This window comes from Astatotilapia calliptera, chromosome 3 (assembly GCF_964374335.1).
Source record: "Astatotilapia calliptera chromosome 3, fAstCal68.1, whole genome shotgun sequence".
NCBI lineage: Eukaryota > Metazoa > Chordata > Actinopteri > Cichliformes > Cichlidae > Astatotilapia > Astatotilapia calliptera.
The window spans coordinates 82793199-82810388 of NC_137424.1; the positions used below are offsets into that span (position 1 = coordinate 82793199).

The 17190-nt window shown below is 41.9% G+C and overlaps 1 protein-coding gene across 1 annotated transcript in view; it reads left to right on the top strand.

Annotated features, from left to right (window-relative positions):
• Positions 1–17190, top strand: part of LOC145425989 (alpha-2-macroglobulin-like) — a 37984-nt gene that overhangs the window by 14054 nt on the left and 6740 nt on the right. The window contains exons 15-27 of the mRNA XM_080299514.1: positions 354–503; positions 1344–1487; positions 1594–1717; positions 1815–1953; positions 2324–2549; positions 3038–3164; positions 4100–4221; positions 4307–4358; positions 4584–4667; positions 7706–7882; positions 8133–8208; positions 9117–9273; positions 9857–9931. Coding sequence (XP_080155640.1) covers positions 354–503; positions 1344–1487; positions 1594–1717; positions 1815–1953; positions 2324–2549; positions 3038–3164; positions 4100–4221; positions 4307–4358; positions 4584–4667; positions 7706–7882; positions 8133–8208; positions 9117–9273; positions 9857–9931 — 1653 coding nt within the window. The remainder of the gene's footprint in view (positions 1–353; positions 504–1343; positions 1488–1593; positions 1718–1814; positions 1954–2323; positions 2550–3037; positions 3165–4099; positions 4222–4306; positions 4359–4583; positions 4668–7705; positions 7883–8132; positions 8209–9116; positions 9274–9856; positions 9932–17190) is intronic.

Consider the following 17190-nt stretch of genomic DNA (forward strand, 5'->3'; position numbering starts at 1 on the left):
GGTGTCTGCAGTCATGCCATGTCGTTCAAATCAAAGTCATCTCCAGTTGGCTAAATCACCTGAGGATTTCTAGCATCAGTAAATGGACTGGTTGTTGCACAGCTGTTTCTACTCTACCTGAGGACTCAAATTGCTTCTTTATATGACCTCATGACCCGCTCACTCCCATTTATACAAGCACTTTTTCAATGATGATGCAAGTCCTACAGTTCATACAGTGTCCAATGTAGTGTGCAGCCATCTCATGGGACTCGTGATTTGTCACTCACCACGGTGAAGCAGCTCATTTAGCCAGCAGTGCGTGGGGAGTTATCACAGTCACTAAACTTCTACGGGTGTTTTGTGTGTGTCAGGTGTCAGTGGAGTTTTCACCGTCTTCAGCCGTCCCAGGTGAAGAGACCAACATGCAGGTGACGGCCCTGCCACGTTCTCTGTGTGGTGTGAGCGCCATCGACAAGAGCGTTCTCATCAAGGAGCCTGGGAAGACTCTGGATGCAGATAAGGTAACTGCTGATATTAACACCAGTGAGGTGGACACATCCCTTATTTCCAGAGGCCGTAGTGTCGTGAGTTACCAGCAGCTCACGTCTGGGCAGTCGTACATTGAACTGTTTTAAACAGTCAAATGCTGAGTTTGTCTTAAAGCAAACTAGCATAGAAATAATACAAGGTTACATATGCATGTGTCTGTGATGACAGTCTTTCTAGCAAGTAAGTACCATGCTTGTTGCTCATGTGGTTGCAGACAACAATATTTTAATTTTATAAAATTAATTCCTTTTGGGCAAATTAATATTTCAGCATGGAGATAAATCCAGGATCATGACTTTTTTTAGCAAATAATTCAACCATGCAAACCATGTATCACCTGCCAGTCAGTGTCTGCTTTACTTGAGAAGAATTTAACTTTGCATCAAAACTGCTCAAATACGTGAGTATTTGTTGATGTTAAACATACAGCAAAACCTGGAAAAAGTGAGACTTAGTGAGTTTAAGGAGCTACAGAGACAGCTTCAAATGGAGAACACTTACTGTAGCCATATAAATCACTAAGAACGATGTGGTGTTTATAGTAAAATTGTAGAACTTCTGTAACATTTGGTAAACAGATACTTCAACTACAACACCTCACATCTGCGAACACTTACTGCTGACTTGATCATTTTTATTTATTTATTTTTTCAGAATTCTTCTTAGATAATGTAGCAATTGATTTGAGCCTAATCTGTACTTGTATTTACACCAGTACTACAGGTAAGAGTTAAAAAACACATGTGGATCAAATGTGACCAGGCAGGCAGGCAATGTTTGGAGGTTTTGCTGAACTGCACTTTTCTTTTCAGATATTTGACTTGCTCCCACTCAAGAAATCCTCATATATCCCGTATGAGGTTAATGATGCTACAGAATGCCTTAATGTGAGACCAAAAAGATATGTTTTGCCGCACCCCAGTCAAGGGCAAAATGATGCTTATGCAGTTTTCCAGGTAAAATACAAGTATACCTGTGAGTCCATCAAACATAATCTAAATACAACAGTTTTTGTATTTGCACCAGTTTTTGCTGATCTTTGTGTGCTGCTGAAATATCTAGAAAGTCGGACTGAAGATGGCGACAAACTTGCTTATTCGATTGCCTTCATGCCTCAAGTTCAAAGGAAAAGTCTACCATGATGGCCCTGGTGTCTACCATGATGGCTCTCCTCATGTCTACTATGGTGAATCATTCACTTGTTTGTGTTGTGTCTGGCTATAAATTTTGCTTTGTATTTACCAAAAAGAAAACAGGAAATTAATTTTTCTTTTTTTATTTAGCTATGGCTCCCCGGTTTAGAGATGGTTCTATTCAACTAAGTAGTCCTTTTGTGGAACCTGCTGGGCAGCTTCCTCCACCAATAGAGACAGCTCGCTCTTTCTTCCCTGAGACGTGGATCTGGGATCTGGTGGAAGTTGGGTAAGTATCTGTTGTGAAGAGATCTGGTGCATATTACATTTTAAAAAAGTTTATACGATCACATTTAGAAACCCATGTGAACTTTCTGCTGTGTCTTGGCCCACGTGAAAAAGATGAAAATGGAATAATTGTGAGTTTTTTCTTTAGCATGTTTTGATCCTCCAGGCTGATGTTTTGTCATATTTAAAGTTTGGTGGGATATATTATTTCACTGTCATCAGCAACGTGGAGCTCTTTTACTTTGTCAATGTAACATAAACAAGTAATTCACACTGCAGGATGTAACTACACTGTTATACAAGTAATTTATAGACATAAAAACATGTTTGATTATGTTACAGAATATGTTTGTGTGTATCTGCTGCTTCAGAGACGATGGAAAAAGGGGCGTGTCCCTGACTGTCCCAGACACCATCACCACCTGGGAGACGGAGGCTTTCTGTTTGTCCTCTCAGGGTTTTGGTTTGGCTCCTCGTAAAGAAATGAAAGTCTTCCAACCTTTCTTCCTTGAACTCACCATGCCCTACTCCATCATCCGGGGGGAGCACTTTGAACTGAGGGCGACTGTCTTTAACTACCTGACCAGCTGCATCATGGTAATGAATGATTAAAGTGTTTAGATACATGTCTGTTCATAGCCAAGGAAAGCCATACTGAAAACATGACTTTCTAAGCAAAATTTATATCATAGTTATTAAAATACAATAGAAAATATTTTTTCTGCAATATAACCATGCAGGATGCAGGCCGTTCTTGAAGGGCCCCTGCTCACCAACACCTGCAAGCTCACCTGCAAGCACTGACACCAGGATTTCCCAATCACATGTCTTTACACTACCAGCCCTCCTCTAGCTTTCTTTGTGCGCTCATGCACCTTGTAGAACAGAGTTTAGTGTGGAGGCTGTAAGAAAACAGATGGAGGGAAACGATTAGGAAGGGAGTGATTAAAGTATCCAAGTAAAATGAAGGTCTACTTTGATCATGAGTTCATAACATCAAACTTGTGCATTTGTTTAGATGCTTAAAAATGTGTTCACATTTGAACTCAGGTTTAAATGTAGCCATGTCTGTGTTCCTCGTACAGGTTACTGTCACTCCTGGGCCGTCCTCAGATTACACCCTCACGCCTCTCTCTGGTGATCTGTACACATCCTGTTTGTGTGCCAACGAGCGCAAGACCCTCAGGTGGACCATGATCCCAACAGCCTTAGGTGAGGATCAGGCTTTGGTCCTCCACACTGCCAGGAAACCGCTGTGTGGCAGGCTGAGTACGACCCAAGTGCAGCACCCAGAAGCAGGAAGTGAACTCTCAGGAAGTGACTTAAAAAGAATCCACATATGATGGCTAAATAGAATAAATGAGATTAAAACAATAAAGTGCAATTATAAAAACACTATGTGAGAAATACTGCTGAAATATAAGTTATCATAATAAAATGAGAGAATCTGAGACCAAATAAGCTATATTCATGGAATTTAGAAAGCTGTGTTTGCATTAGACGACAGTGAGTGTGCAGTGTAGAGCTAGGACATGTAGACAGTCAAATGCAGCTGCAAATCGAGGTAAAGCAAGAATATAACCCCTGTGTTTGGAAGGCTAAACGTGGGGGTTGTAGGGAGTGGGGCAGAACATCTATACCTCCAGTCTGAGGGCAGCAGCTGCCTCCATCCTCATGCTTTACTTAATGCAGCTGTCTTAGCCAATTACAAGTCATTTTGAAACCTTCCTTTCAATTCATTATGCATGCTTCCCTTGGTCAGTATCATTAGAACAGACTGTTTGCAGTTGTATTGCCATGCAAATGATTTCTTCTTAATCTTAATTGGATCTTATGATTTGCAGTACTTTGGCCTCCAGCAGGACTCAGCAGCAACCCTGACATCATTTTGGACTGTTTTTTTTTTCAGCTCATGTTTTTCATGCCTGATGCAGTAAAATTTCCAATTTTAATTGATCTTACCTTCGATTTAGAACCAACATTAAATCTAGCTTTAGATCTAGATTTAGATCTAGTATGATCACAGTTAACTGCCATCTTTTGTCCCAACACATTTCCATCTGGTTTCTACAAAATCTGTAAAATAACCTCAGGAACCTTTATTTTAATGGAGAGATAAAGAAGGTGACCTGTGCTGCTGCTTTTAGGGGCTGTGAATGTGACTGTGTCTGCTGAGGCCGTAGCGTCCCATGTGTCATGCGATAATGAGGTTGTGAGCGTACCAGACAGAGGTCGCATCGACGTGGTCACCAAATCTCTCATAGTGAAGGTCAGTGTCATAAATACAAGACGAGAAAAACATTTTTACTCATAAAATTTAAATTGTTACTCATTTTAAAGATACTTTTCCTCAGGCTGAGGGAACTGAGACGACAAAGACATACAACTGGCTTCTTTGTCCAAAAGGTCAGTGTGATGTCCATCAGCAACACCAGTTAAATAATGTCAGTAAACAAATGACCTAAATTAGCAGTGGAGTGCACTGTGTACATAAAATGTGCCAAATTTTCATCTTTTACTTTCACAAAATGTAACAATATGTGCTGAAGATCAGGCCACCTGGTGACTTTGAACAGTAACTCTGTTGTAGTCGTGACTTCCTGATTGGACGTTTGTTGTGTCTGTACACAGGAAGCCCGCTGACGGAGGAAGCAGAGATACATCTGCCTGAGAATGTGATAGAAGGATCTGCCCGCACTTCTGTATCAGTCCTGGGTAAACCTCATCATTTCATCTCAATTTTGATTCAGCCAAATAAAAATATGGCAGGTCAAAGCTTTGTTAAAAAGGCAAATTACTAAAACAACAGAAAATAAAAGAGACCTCATGTTCAAGTAAAAGTAAAAACCGTATTCAGCTTTTAAAAGATGATTTCATTTATAGATAGACCCACGTCTTCCTGGCCTTGTGTGAAAAAGAAATGGACCCCAAAAAGGCTGTTTGTGCCATTCTGTGCAGGAAGAACTGCAGTCTAGCTTTAGTCATAAGTGTTTTTGAAACGCTGAGTTTTGGCCCAGTCACACCAGAGGGTTTTCCAGCGCAATCGTTCTGGTCATGCAGAATCATGTCAGTAGGATTTAAGTCCAGATTTTGACTCGGCCACTTTCTGGCGTTCTGGATCATTTTCCATCTTAACCCTCTGCGGTCGACGTATGCGCCGACACGTCAAAATCACATGACCAATTTAAGACGACACAGCCACAAGATAGTGATGGGATTTCTTTCTCTTGTTGGAGAACCGACTCTTTCGGATCGGCGCATTAAAAAGAGCCGGCTCTTTCAGCTCCCAACCGGCTCTTCAGGTTGTTTTGTTGGTCGAAAGTAATGGACGTCAGACTATATACCAGTTCTTGAATTGTGTCGATGGGCCACGTAAAACCAGAGTTATGATAAAAAATACACATAAAGTTTTCTTCTTTACAAAACAGTGGCGTTTACAGCAGGAAGAAGGTAAAAACGTTGTTTTCTACAGACAGCGCTAGCAAACACTCTCTGCTTGCGCGTGAAAAAATAAAAATAAAAAACACCCATTCCCCATTGGTGTTAGAGTTTACCATGTCAGCCAATCAAAAAATGATATGGCAACATGTGACGCTTGGTTATTTAGGGAGAACGGCATTTTTAGTAGTGACGGAAAGCGAGCAAAAGAGAGAGAGAGAGAGAGTTTTCATATGTCACACATTAGTGACGTTTAGCGTGTTTGGAGGCTGTAGTTAGTGTGTTGTGTAGTTATTGTCTTGTATTGTGCGTCAGTTATACTGCTGAATGGCTGGGTTAAAAAACTGTAGCTCAGGTGGCAGAGCAGGTCAGCCACTAATCAGAAGGTCGGTGGTTCGATCCCAGGCTGCCTCCTGGCTGCATGCCAAATATCCTTGGGCAAGATACTAACCCCATGTTTGCCTACTGGTGGTGGTCAGAGGGCCCGGTGGCGCCAGTGTCCGGCAGCCTCGCCTCTGTCAGTGCGCCCCAGGGCAGCTGTGGCTACAATGTAGCTTGCCATCGCCAGTGTGTGAATGTGTGTGTGAATGGGTGAATTACTGAATGTAGTGTGAAGCGCTTTGGGGTCCTTAGGGACTAGAAAAGCGCTATACAAATGCAGGCCATTTACCATGAATGTCACATTTGCTCCAAAAACGCCGTCAAAGGCAGATTCCAGTGTAAACGCTGTTCCCACATGGAAAACTGGACTGGTGCTCCTCCTGCTGTCAGACCTGGTTTAGGCCTGTGCTGTTCTCCTCTGTCTTATACTGAACACAAATCATTTGTGTGCCTTCTTATTTGATGCAGCACACCTGATTGTTCTGTAAATAGATTTAAATGGTTATGTAAAAACGCCTGAGGCCTGGGCTGCATTTTTAGGTAAATAGTACCATATAACTTTGTTGTTTGCAAAATTTGTGCATAATTTTATTCTATCTATTTGCATTTCAAGTTATGAAAATGATTCATTAAACATGCTTGTGGGTTTTACAGTAAAAAATTAAACTTTTTCTACTCGGATTTTGACATTTTTGTCTGAATTTAGATCAATTGTGCTAATATAGTATACCAAAATGAAAAAATAACTCAAATTTCAGATATTTAAAGCTGTGCTGAAAGTAACGATACCAAACAAGGCAAGATAAACAGTTTTTAAAGGTGAGCTTTAGAGGTAAAATCAAAAGTAGTCAAAAACGGCCAATTATACCCTGACCCCAGAGGGTTAATAGCCCAAGTTTTAGATTTAAGGCACAAACTGATAGCTGGACATTCTCCTGGTAGAGAGTTCTTCCCTCCAGGTCGTGGCGAGCTACTGAAACAGCAGAGGCATGATTTAACACTGGGCACCAGCTGCCTTAACCAGACTCCTCCGTCGCTAACCGCCTGAACCCAATGCCCCACCCCTCCCCTGCAGCTGAGCTGCAGACAAAGCTACGCCACACAGCCCCAGAGCATTACACTGCTACCACTGCTGTTGGTATGATGTTCTTTCTATGAAATGATGCGTAACTTTTAAGCCAAATGCAACAAAAGTCAAAACTTTTTCTCTTCAGTCCACAAAATATTCTCCCAAATATCTTGTGGAGCATGGAGATGTTTTTTTGACAAATGTGAGATAAGCTTTTGTGTTCTTCTTGGTCAGCAGTGGTTTTGTCCATGAATGCTGTTTTTGCCCCATCTCCTTTGTATTGTTGAATCGTAAACTCTGACCTTTACAGAGGAAGGCAAGGCCTTCAGTTCTGGGTGTTGTTGGGATTCGCTTGACTTTTTCGGTGAGTCGTCGATGTGCTTATGGAGTAATTTCGGCCACATCTTTTCTAGTTTTCTCAGTTGGTGGATAATGGGTTCCAACATGGTGCACTGGCGCTCCAAAGCTGTAGAAATTGTTTTTTAACCCTGTCCAAACTGATAGATCTCAAGACTTCTCGCCTATTTTGGAATTTCTTTTGGTCATGGCAACGACGTGTTTGTTTTTGACGTCTTTTAGCCTGCTGCCCTTTTATCAAACAGATTGTACTTGAGTGATTTCTTGATCCAGCAGGTCTGGCCTTAATCAGGCCTGGGTCCTGTTGGTGAAATGAAACTCAGTCTTCCCAGAAATATTTGGTTAATCACAGTCAATCTACGATTTTCAGTTTGGATGTTTTTTCGCTCAGCAAATGAAATCATCATTTAAAATTGCATATTGAAGTATTCAGGTTATCTCTGCCCAATAATACAAAGTTGTTTTACGCTAGTTTTGTTAGTTTTAGTGAATCAATGTTTTTGATCAGGTGACATCCTCGGCCGGGCTCTGAAGAACCTGGATGGATTGCTGCAGATGCCGTATGGATGTGGGGAGCAGAACATGGCTCTCCTGGCCCCCAACATCTACATCCTCCACTACCTGAAAGGCACACAGCAGCTCACCGCAGCCATCATGGAAAAAGCTACTAACTTCCTCACCAGTGGCAAGTTTTTATTGTTTCCTCTAAGAAGGAAATCATTTGAATCACTTCAACACACACGGTTCAAGAAACAAGCCGACAGGAGGCAGAACATTAGCCGCAGTTTCTGGTCAAATGTGTCATTTTCCTCATCTGTCAGCAAGAGTCATTGAATTTCCCAAATCTCGATGTACACATGCAGATCCATAAACAAATGGAGTCCAATCATCACCATAGCAACAATGTCTCGATCATGGTGTCCCTGTTGTTACAGGATACCAAAGACAGCTCAACTACAAAAGTGCTGACGGTGCTTACACCACATTTGGAACAGGACCAGGAAACACTTGGTGAGAACATCACTGATCAAACATGTCCTAAACCAGAGAGGTTACACTGGTTTTTAAATGTCCCACCAAACAGAAGACGTTTCTTGAAGTTTGACTACCCATTAATAACATAAACATGTCTACCTCTAATACTTAAAATAATTCTCCATTTAATCCTTTGACTAAGCCAACATTAACAATACCTTTTGGTTAATACTGTGTAATTTAGTAGGTAGGAAGGAGCATTAGAGCCACATAAAAATGTTATTGATCATTATTAGAATAAAGTCAAATTTTAAAGCTTAAAGTTATTTTACTTTAAGAAAAAGTCTAAATACTATTTCAATAATAAAGTCTTAATACTGTTTTGTGAAAAAAAGTCAAATTCAAATCTAAGAAAACAGTTGAAATGATTACAGTTGTTGCTTCAAACGACTGCTATACCCTGTATAAAATGCCTTGAGTAGATGTAGTGAAATAAATCAGTGGTCTTGTGATACAGCATAGATCCTCTTTATCCCACGAGCGTGGAACCATCGGTATCCTTGCATCAGTACATTAGCAGCCATTTCCTTTTATACAAATCTAAACACATGCAGCTTTCTGCACCACTTTCTGCTTTTCAGTGTACTTGTACTTACTGCCACGCTGTTTTTATTGCTACAATGACATCAGTTCCTTCCTTGTTACTAAAACTGAGTCTGAAGTACGATTTCACTAATTCAGAGGGGAAAGTAACCGTGGCAGTTTGTCCTGAAATAGCTGTGATATCCACATTTCTGCTTTTGTCTCAAAATACATTTTCAAATTTAACCTTGAAATTTCAAGTTTATTTTCAAAATGATCAGTATTTCTTTCTCTTAATGTGACCTCACAGCCAAACATTTCCATCATTGTAAGACGTGTAAGTGTTGTTTTCTTTCTGTCAGGCTGACTGCGTTTGTGGTAAGAAGTTTTGCCAAAGCTCAGTCTTTCATCTTTATTGATCCCAGGAAGATCGAAGAGTCTAAGACCTGGCTGCAACATAAACAACAAGAAAATGGCTGTTTTGAAAAGTCTGGGAAACTCTTCAACAACGGAATGAAGGTAACCTGCAGCTCTTCGCTGTTAGACTGTGGAAACAGCCTCCAGTGTGGACGAACTTTAACAAATTTTGTTACTATTGTCATGCAAACACGGGAAACACTGTACTAAATACCGTAATAGCTCACACCAGTATATTCTATTATTTTATTTAAGAAATAATTTCTATACATCTTGTTCCATTCACACCAGCACTGCTTTCTATGTAGCATTCACACATATTTATACAAAATACAAAGTATGCACTAGAGACCAACTTGGGATTAGTATCTTGCCCACAAATATTTGGCATGCAGGCTGGAGCAGCTGGGAATCAAACCACCAACCTTCTGATTAGTAGATGACTACACAAACTGTTTATAAGGTTGGGGAAACCCGAGGTGAAGAAACATCCATCTCACTGGAAATACAATGTCCAGATGAACAAAATCAACTTCCTGCTCATCTCTTTAGCTGGATGTTTGAACATGCATGAAGACATTCATGATACTAAAACCACATGCAGCTGAAAATCATTTTCATGACTTCATATCCCTGAATGTTGGTGCATTGATGATAAAGTGTCTATGATGTCTTCTGTTGACAGGGTGGTATATCTGATGAAGTGACTCTCAGTGCGTACGTTACTGCTGCCTTCTTGGAAATGAATACATCCCAACATGTGAGTAGCTGTGTGCAGATCAACAATGGATAATATATCGAGTGTGGGAGAGAGTATGAGCGTGCAGCGTTTAAAGCGTGGAAGTACTGACCTTACTTTGAGTTTGATTCCGTAAAAGGTGATGAAAACATTAGTGTCCGCTGTTCACTGTGTGGGAAGAAAACTTCTTTTTACAGCGAAAAAAAAAACCTAAACTTTTGTGGGGAAGTAATCAGTAATTAGTTACTGATTACTTTTTTCAAGTAACTTGACCAACACTGCCCACTACCAGCCAACATCACCAGATGACACAGCTCACCTTTGTTATTTCTATTGGCATTTTTATATGGAGTATGCATCAAGATATTAAAGCAGCTTCAGTGTCAACAATGCAAGTCATGATCATTGTTAGTGATGCCTGTGCCATTCTGAGAAGGGTAAGTGTGTGGAAGTGTGAAAAGATGCCAGAATAAACTTGTCAAAATCAAATAACTATCTTATCTTGACTAAAGGGGTCCAGACAAAAATACCGGCAAATATTTGAGTTTTATCAATTTTTAAAGTATTTTTTTCTTTTGTGCACAGCTACTGACTTGTTGCAGGTGCCTCGGTTGGCTCCAACAAAAACAATTTTCTGTCTCATTCCACCCATTCCCATTTTTCCCATGTACTCCTTAAATTTTCCTGACAAAATAAAGGCTGAAGTGCCATTGATGACACAATTGTTAAAAATTCCATAAATTTTAGTCACAAAAACAAAAACAAGCACTGGTAAACAATTTGGGGTCTGAGTGTGCCATGATGTGTTGACCTGTGGAACCAGCACACTAATAAAGTCTGGATCAGCTCTCTGTCTAAAAAGTCCTAATCTCTGATCCTATGGGTTTTACTCAGGAAGCAGTAAAGAACGTAGGTGGAGGGTAATGGGTGAGGAGACTCTCTCACTTCTAACTGCCTCTGGTGTCGAAATATCTACCCTGCATGTCTCTGATAAAAACAGGGGACCTAAGCAGCCTTGTAGGCCTGGTGTTCATTGGCCACTTCTCTCTAGACCAGTGCACTTGGCATAACTTCACCCTTGACCAGTGCACTTTGTATAACTTCCCTCTAGACCAGTGCACTTGGTATATCTTCGCCTTTGACCAGTGCACTTGGTATATCTTCCCCTTTGACCAGTGCACTTGGTATATCTTCCCCTTTGACCAGTGCACTTGGTATATCTTCCCCTTTGACCAGTGCACTTGGTATATCTTCGCCCTTTGACCAGTGCACTTGGTATATCTTCGCCCTTTGACCAGTGCACTTGGTATATCTTCCCCTTTGACCAGTGCACTTGGTATATCTTCGCCCTTGACCAGTGCACTTGGTATATCTTCCCCTTTGACCAGTGAACTTGGTATATCTTCCCCTTTGACCAGTGCACTTGGTATATCTTCCCCTTTGACCAGTGCACTTGGTATATCTTCGCCCTTTGACCAGTGCACTTGGTATATCTTCGCCCTTTGACCAGTGCACTTGGTATATCTTCCCCTTTGACCAGTGCACTTGGTATATCTTCGCCCTTGACCAGTGCACTTGGTATATCTTCCCCTTTGACCAGTGAACTTGGTATATCTTCCCCTTTGACCAGTGCACTTGGTATATCTTCGCCCTTGACCAGTGCACTTGGTATATCTTCCCCTTTGACCAGTGCACTTGGTATATCTTCCCCTTTGACCAGTGAACTTGGTATATCTTCCCCTTTGACCAGTGCACTTGGTATATCTTCCCCTTTGACCAGTGCAGTTGGTATATCTTCGCCCTTTGACCAGTGCACTTGGTATATCTTCCCCTTTGACCAGTGCACTTGGTATAACTTCGCCCTTTGACCAGTGCACTTGGTATATCTTCCCCTTTGACCAGTGAACTTGGTATATCTTTGCCAGACCAGCGGTCCCCAACCCCCGGGCCTCGGACCGGTACCGGTCCGTGAGTCGTTTGGTACCGGGCCGCGAGAGTTATTTTATCGTTTTCATCGTTAACTCGGTTTTCCTGGGTCTTTTCACGTGTGTTATGAATAAACCGGTATTAGTTTTATTTTGTTGGATTTATCCGCGACACCTTGAAGGCCGGTCCGTGAAAATATTGTCGGGCATAAACCGGTCCGTGGCGCAAAAAAGGTATGGGACCGCTGCTCTAGACCCGTGCATTTGGTATAACTGGGCTTAATTTAGTGGCTTGGATAGATAAGCCCAAGGCTCGGTTACATTTAAAGAGTTGGAATAAACTGTAAGAGCTTTTCATACTAATGTAGATTAATACTTGGGTTTTTAGCTTTACAATTTCATGAAGGGTTAAAAACTGGAAATATCTATAAATTAGACTTTTAGAATGCAGGATATTTTATTCACCCAGTTTAGCATGAGCAAATCAAAAGCACAATCAATTAATAATAAAACGGAATCAAATTACTTATCTAATTAACCTGCTCTCAGCTAATGCTGACTTTGTTCTGATCTCTGTGAAGAGAAAGGTTGTAGAAAATAGGAATCTGGAGTTATTTCTTTGATCCTTACTGTATGGAAATCCAAATCTTCTTGAGTCCATAATCCAACATGGCAAATTAAAGCAGAGAGAAAAACAAAAAATGCAAAACCAATTTGCAGGTTCACATTTTGGGCTGAGCGGTTTACCTCTCTGGCGTCTTTGCTGAAATTTTCACTTGAGATCTAACTGTTCATCATGCAGGGGACAAAGGGAAGAACCTTATATTTCTTCTTGGCTAACCTTTATATCTGTTCACCCCTTTTTCCCCCTCTCCTTGTGGATGCATCTGGCCTCTCCCATTGTGACATCCACACCTTATCATCCTCACTCTATCAATCTGACTTACACATACATGATTTAAAACAAAGTTTACATTTTAAAATCACTTCACTACATTTTCTTCTTTCCTATGTTACTCTTAACATAGAAAACTCCATTACATATGAACCTTTAGTCTCATATAAATATGCTTTTATTCATATTTGTTTATTTTCCTTCTTTGTCTGCCTCTGTCCGCTGCGAGATGTTTTTGCAGCTTCTCATCCTCTTTATTAAATACAACATACAGTGGGGCAAAAAAGTATTTAGTCAGCCACCGATTGTGCAAGTTCCCCCACTTAAAATGATGACAGAGGTCAATAATTTGCACCAGAGGTACACTTCAACTGTGAGAGACAGAATGTGAAAAAAAAATCCATGAATTCACATGGTAGGATTTGTAAAGAATTTATTGGTAAATCAGGGTGGAAAATAAGTATTTGGTCACCTCAAACAAGGAAAATCTCTGGCTCTCACAGACCTGTAACGTCTTCTGTAAGACACTTTTCTGTCCCCCACTCGTTACCTGTATGAATGGCACCTGTTTGAACTCATCTGTATAAAAGACACCTGTCCACAGCCTCAAACAGTCAGACTCCAAACTCCGCCATGGCCAAGACCAAAGAGCTTTCGAAGGACACCAGGAAAAGTATTGTAGACCTGCACCAGACTGGGAAGAGTGAATCTACAATAGGCAAGCAGCTTGGTGTGAAAAAATCAACTGTGGGAGCAATCATCAGAAAATGGAAGACATACAAGACCACTGATAATCTCCCACGATCTGGGGCTCCACGCAAGATCTCATCCCGTGGGGTCAAAATGATCATGAGAACGGTGAGCAAAGATCCCAGAACCACACGGGGGGACCTGGTGAATGACCTGCAGAGAGCTGGGACCAAAGTAACAAAGGTCACCATCAGTAACACACTACAACGGCAGGGAATCAAATCCCGCAGTGCCAGACGTGTTCCGCTGCTGAAGCCAGTGCATGTCCAGGCCCGTCTGAAGTTTGCCAGAGAGCACATGGATGATACAGCAGAGGATTGGGAGAATGTCATGTGGTCAGATGAAACCAAAGTAGAACTTTTTGGTATAAACTCAACTCGTCGTGTTTGGAGGACGAAGAATACTGAGTTGCATCCCAAGAACACCATACCTACTGTGAAGCATGGGGGTGGAAACATCATGCTATGGGGCTGTTTTTCTGCCAAGGGGACAGGACGACTGATCCGTGTTAAGGACAGAATGAATGGGGCCATGTATCGTGAGATTTTGAGCCAAAACCTCCTTCCATCAGTGAGAACTTTGAAGATGAGACGAGGCTGGGTCTTCCAACATGACAATGATCCAAAACACACCGCCTGGGCAACAAAGGAGTGGCTCCGTAAGAAGCATTTGAAAGTCCTGGAGTGGCCTAGCCAGTCTCCAGACCTCAACCCCATAGAAAATCTGTGGCGGGAGTTGAAAGTCCATGTTGCTCGGCGACAGCCCCAAAACATCACTGCTCTCGAGAAGATCTGCATGGAGGAATGGGCCAAAATACCAGCTACTGTGTGTGCAAACCTGGTAAAGACCTATAGTAAACGTTTGACCTCTGTTATTGCCAACAAAGGTTATGTATTGAGTTGTATTTTTGTTATTGACCAAATACTTATTTTCCACCCTGATTTACGAATAAATTCTTTACAAATCCTACCATGTAGATTCATGGATTTTTTTTTCACATTCTGTCTCTCACAGTTGAAGTGTACCTCTGGTGCAAATTACTGACCTCTGTCATCATTTTAGGTGGGGGAACTTGCACAATCGGTGGCTGACTAAATACTTTTTTGCCCCACTGTATTGGAAAACATACTTGCCTGTCTCCCTTCATATGCAGATGAACTTGCATGCCCAATTCCACTCTCACCCCTGCAGGTGGTCAATCCTTCAAACTTGGGTCCTCTACTAGAGGCCTGGGAGCTTGAGGGTCCTGCGCAGTATCTAAGCTGTTCCTAGGACTGCGCTCTTCTGGACAGAGATCCCTGAAGTTGTTCCTGGGATCTGCTGGAGCTACTCGCCTAGTTTGGGAGTCACTGCACCTAGTGCACCTGGGACCACCGTGACCTTCACTCTCCACATCCTCTCGAGCTCTTCTCTGAGCCCTTGGTATTTCTCAAGCTTCTTGTGTTCCTTCTTCCTGATGTTGCTGTCGTTCAGAACCGCTACATCAATCACGGCGGCTGTCTTCTTCTGTTTGACTACCACCACTATTTGCAGTTGGTTAGCCAACCCAACACCAATTTTGTCTGTCTGTATCTAGAAGTCCCACAGGATCTTAGCTCGGTCATTCTCCACCACCCTTGGGGGCATCTCCCATTTTGACCTCGGGACTTCCAGGTTATACTCGGCACAGATGTTCCTGTACACTATGCCGGCCACTTGGTTATGGCGTTCCATGTATGCCTTGTGTTAAGGTTCAAAAATTGAGAAAGGGTACAAGAGGTGATCGAAAAATAACCACACTGGTCCGGCCGGGTGAAGTCAAACGAAGATTTTAATTCACACGTGGGAAGATCACTGGAAACAGCAATTGATCTTCGACTTACTAAAGCACAAACAATTATTTTATAACATCAGGGTTTGTTTACTGACGCCCCTTCATGCGTCACAGGTACATTTTATACATAGATCAGATCAACCCCACCATGACTTTTCACCCAGAAAATCATCTTCTATTTTCATGGCTGGTACTTTCCGTTCTTGTCTTAAAGTGAATTGTTCCTCTTTCTTGTCGAGACATAACTAATCTCTCCTCTAAATAAGTCTAACTAATGTGTGTGTATGTGTTGACCTCACATGCTCTTTGTGTCACCTCTTAACTGTCTGTGTCTCGTCCTCAAATGCTCTTTCTCAATTCACCTGTTGCACTTCTGACCTTTCACTAGACCAGAGGCTCACTGAGACTATGTGTATGTCTTCTACTAAATAAATGTTTTAACCAAGAACCTCTACTAAAACCTTAATATAAAATGACCTGATATAAGTGTTTTGTAAGCATGTATTGCAATTCCTTCTATGTTCTAGTTTTCCCTCAGCATGTATCACCTAGACACTCTCACTAGATGAAGCTCAAAACCATTAATGAACCTGAACATCAACTCAAATAAGCTCAGATATGCAATATGTATAAAATAATTATAACTGCACCTGAAATACAAAGTTAACACCATCATAAACATCTTAAGGCCATCTTAAAGCTATCTGTTACATTGTTAAAGCAATGATCATACTGCAGATTATATTATGCTGGTAAAATACTTTTTGTTCATCCCCACACTTGCCTGCTAGCATCTTGCACCCTGCTGATATGTGCTGGATTGTTTCAGGGGCATCTTTACACAGCCTGCACCTGGGGTCTTGCCTGGTGCGATAGACCCCAGCCTCTATGGATCTTGTACTCAGAGCTTGTTGCTGTGCTGCTATGATTAGTGCCTCTGTACTGTCTTTCAGTCCAGCTTTTTCCAGCCACTGGTAGGATTTCTGGATATCATCTACTTCCTCTATCTGCCGGTGGTATATACTGTGCAGGGGCCTGTCCTTCTATGATGGTTCCTCGCCTTCATCCTCTTTCTTGGGTTTCTGCTGCCTGAGGTATTCACTGAGCACGCGGTCAGTTGGGGCCATCTTCCTCGTACTCGTGGATATTCGTTGTTTCATCATGGAATGTGGTGCTGACACTCACCAGTCCCTGGCCTCTTTCCCTCCATTTAGCATGCTGGACTTTGGGTGAAACCCTCCATGCATGGTCAGGAACTTTCTTGTCTTGATGTCAGTGACTTCTATCTCCTTCTTTTGCCAGCTTATTATTCCAGCAGGGTACCTGATGACAGGCAGGGCGTAGGTTTTTTGATAGGCCGGATCTTGTTCTTACCGTTCAGCTGACTCCTCAGGATTTGCATGACCCTCTGCAGGTACTTGGTGGTAGCAGCTTTCCCAGCAGCCTCTTTGTGGTTCTCATTTGCCTGTTGGATCTCCAAGTACTTGTAGCTGTCCTCTATGTCTGCAATGTTGCCTTAGTTAGATTCCCTCAGTTCTGCCTACCTTTCCTCTCTTTGTTGTCATCCGGCTACATTTCTCCAGTCCAAATGACATTCCAATGTCATTGCTGTATATCCTGGTGGTGTGGATCAGTGAATCGATGTCTCGTTCACTCTTGACATACAGCTTGGTGTCATCCATGTACAGGAGATGGCTGACAACTGCTTCATTCCGTAGTCAGTATCCATAGGGACAGAGGATCTCCTTGATAGATGGTGACTTGTGCTATGGGCTTGAAGTTGGCCTCTAGTGTTGTATGCCACATCCCCATTGAGTTCTTGAGGAAGGCTCTTAGAGTCCTGTTGAGCTTGTACAGGTCTAGGCATTCCAGGATCCAGCTGTGGCGCATCGAGTTA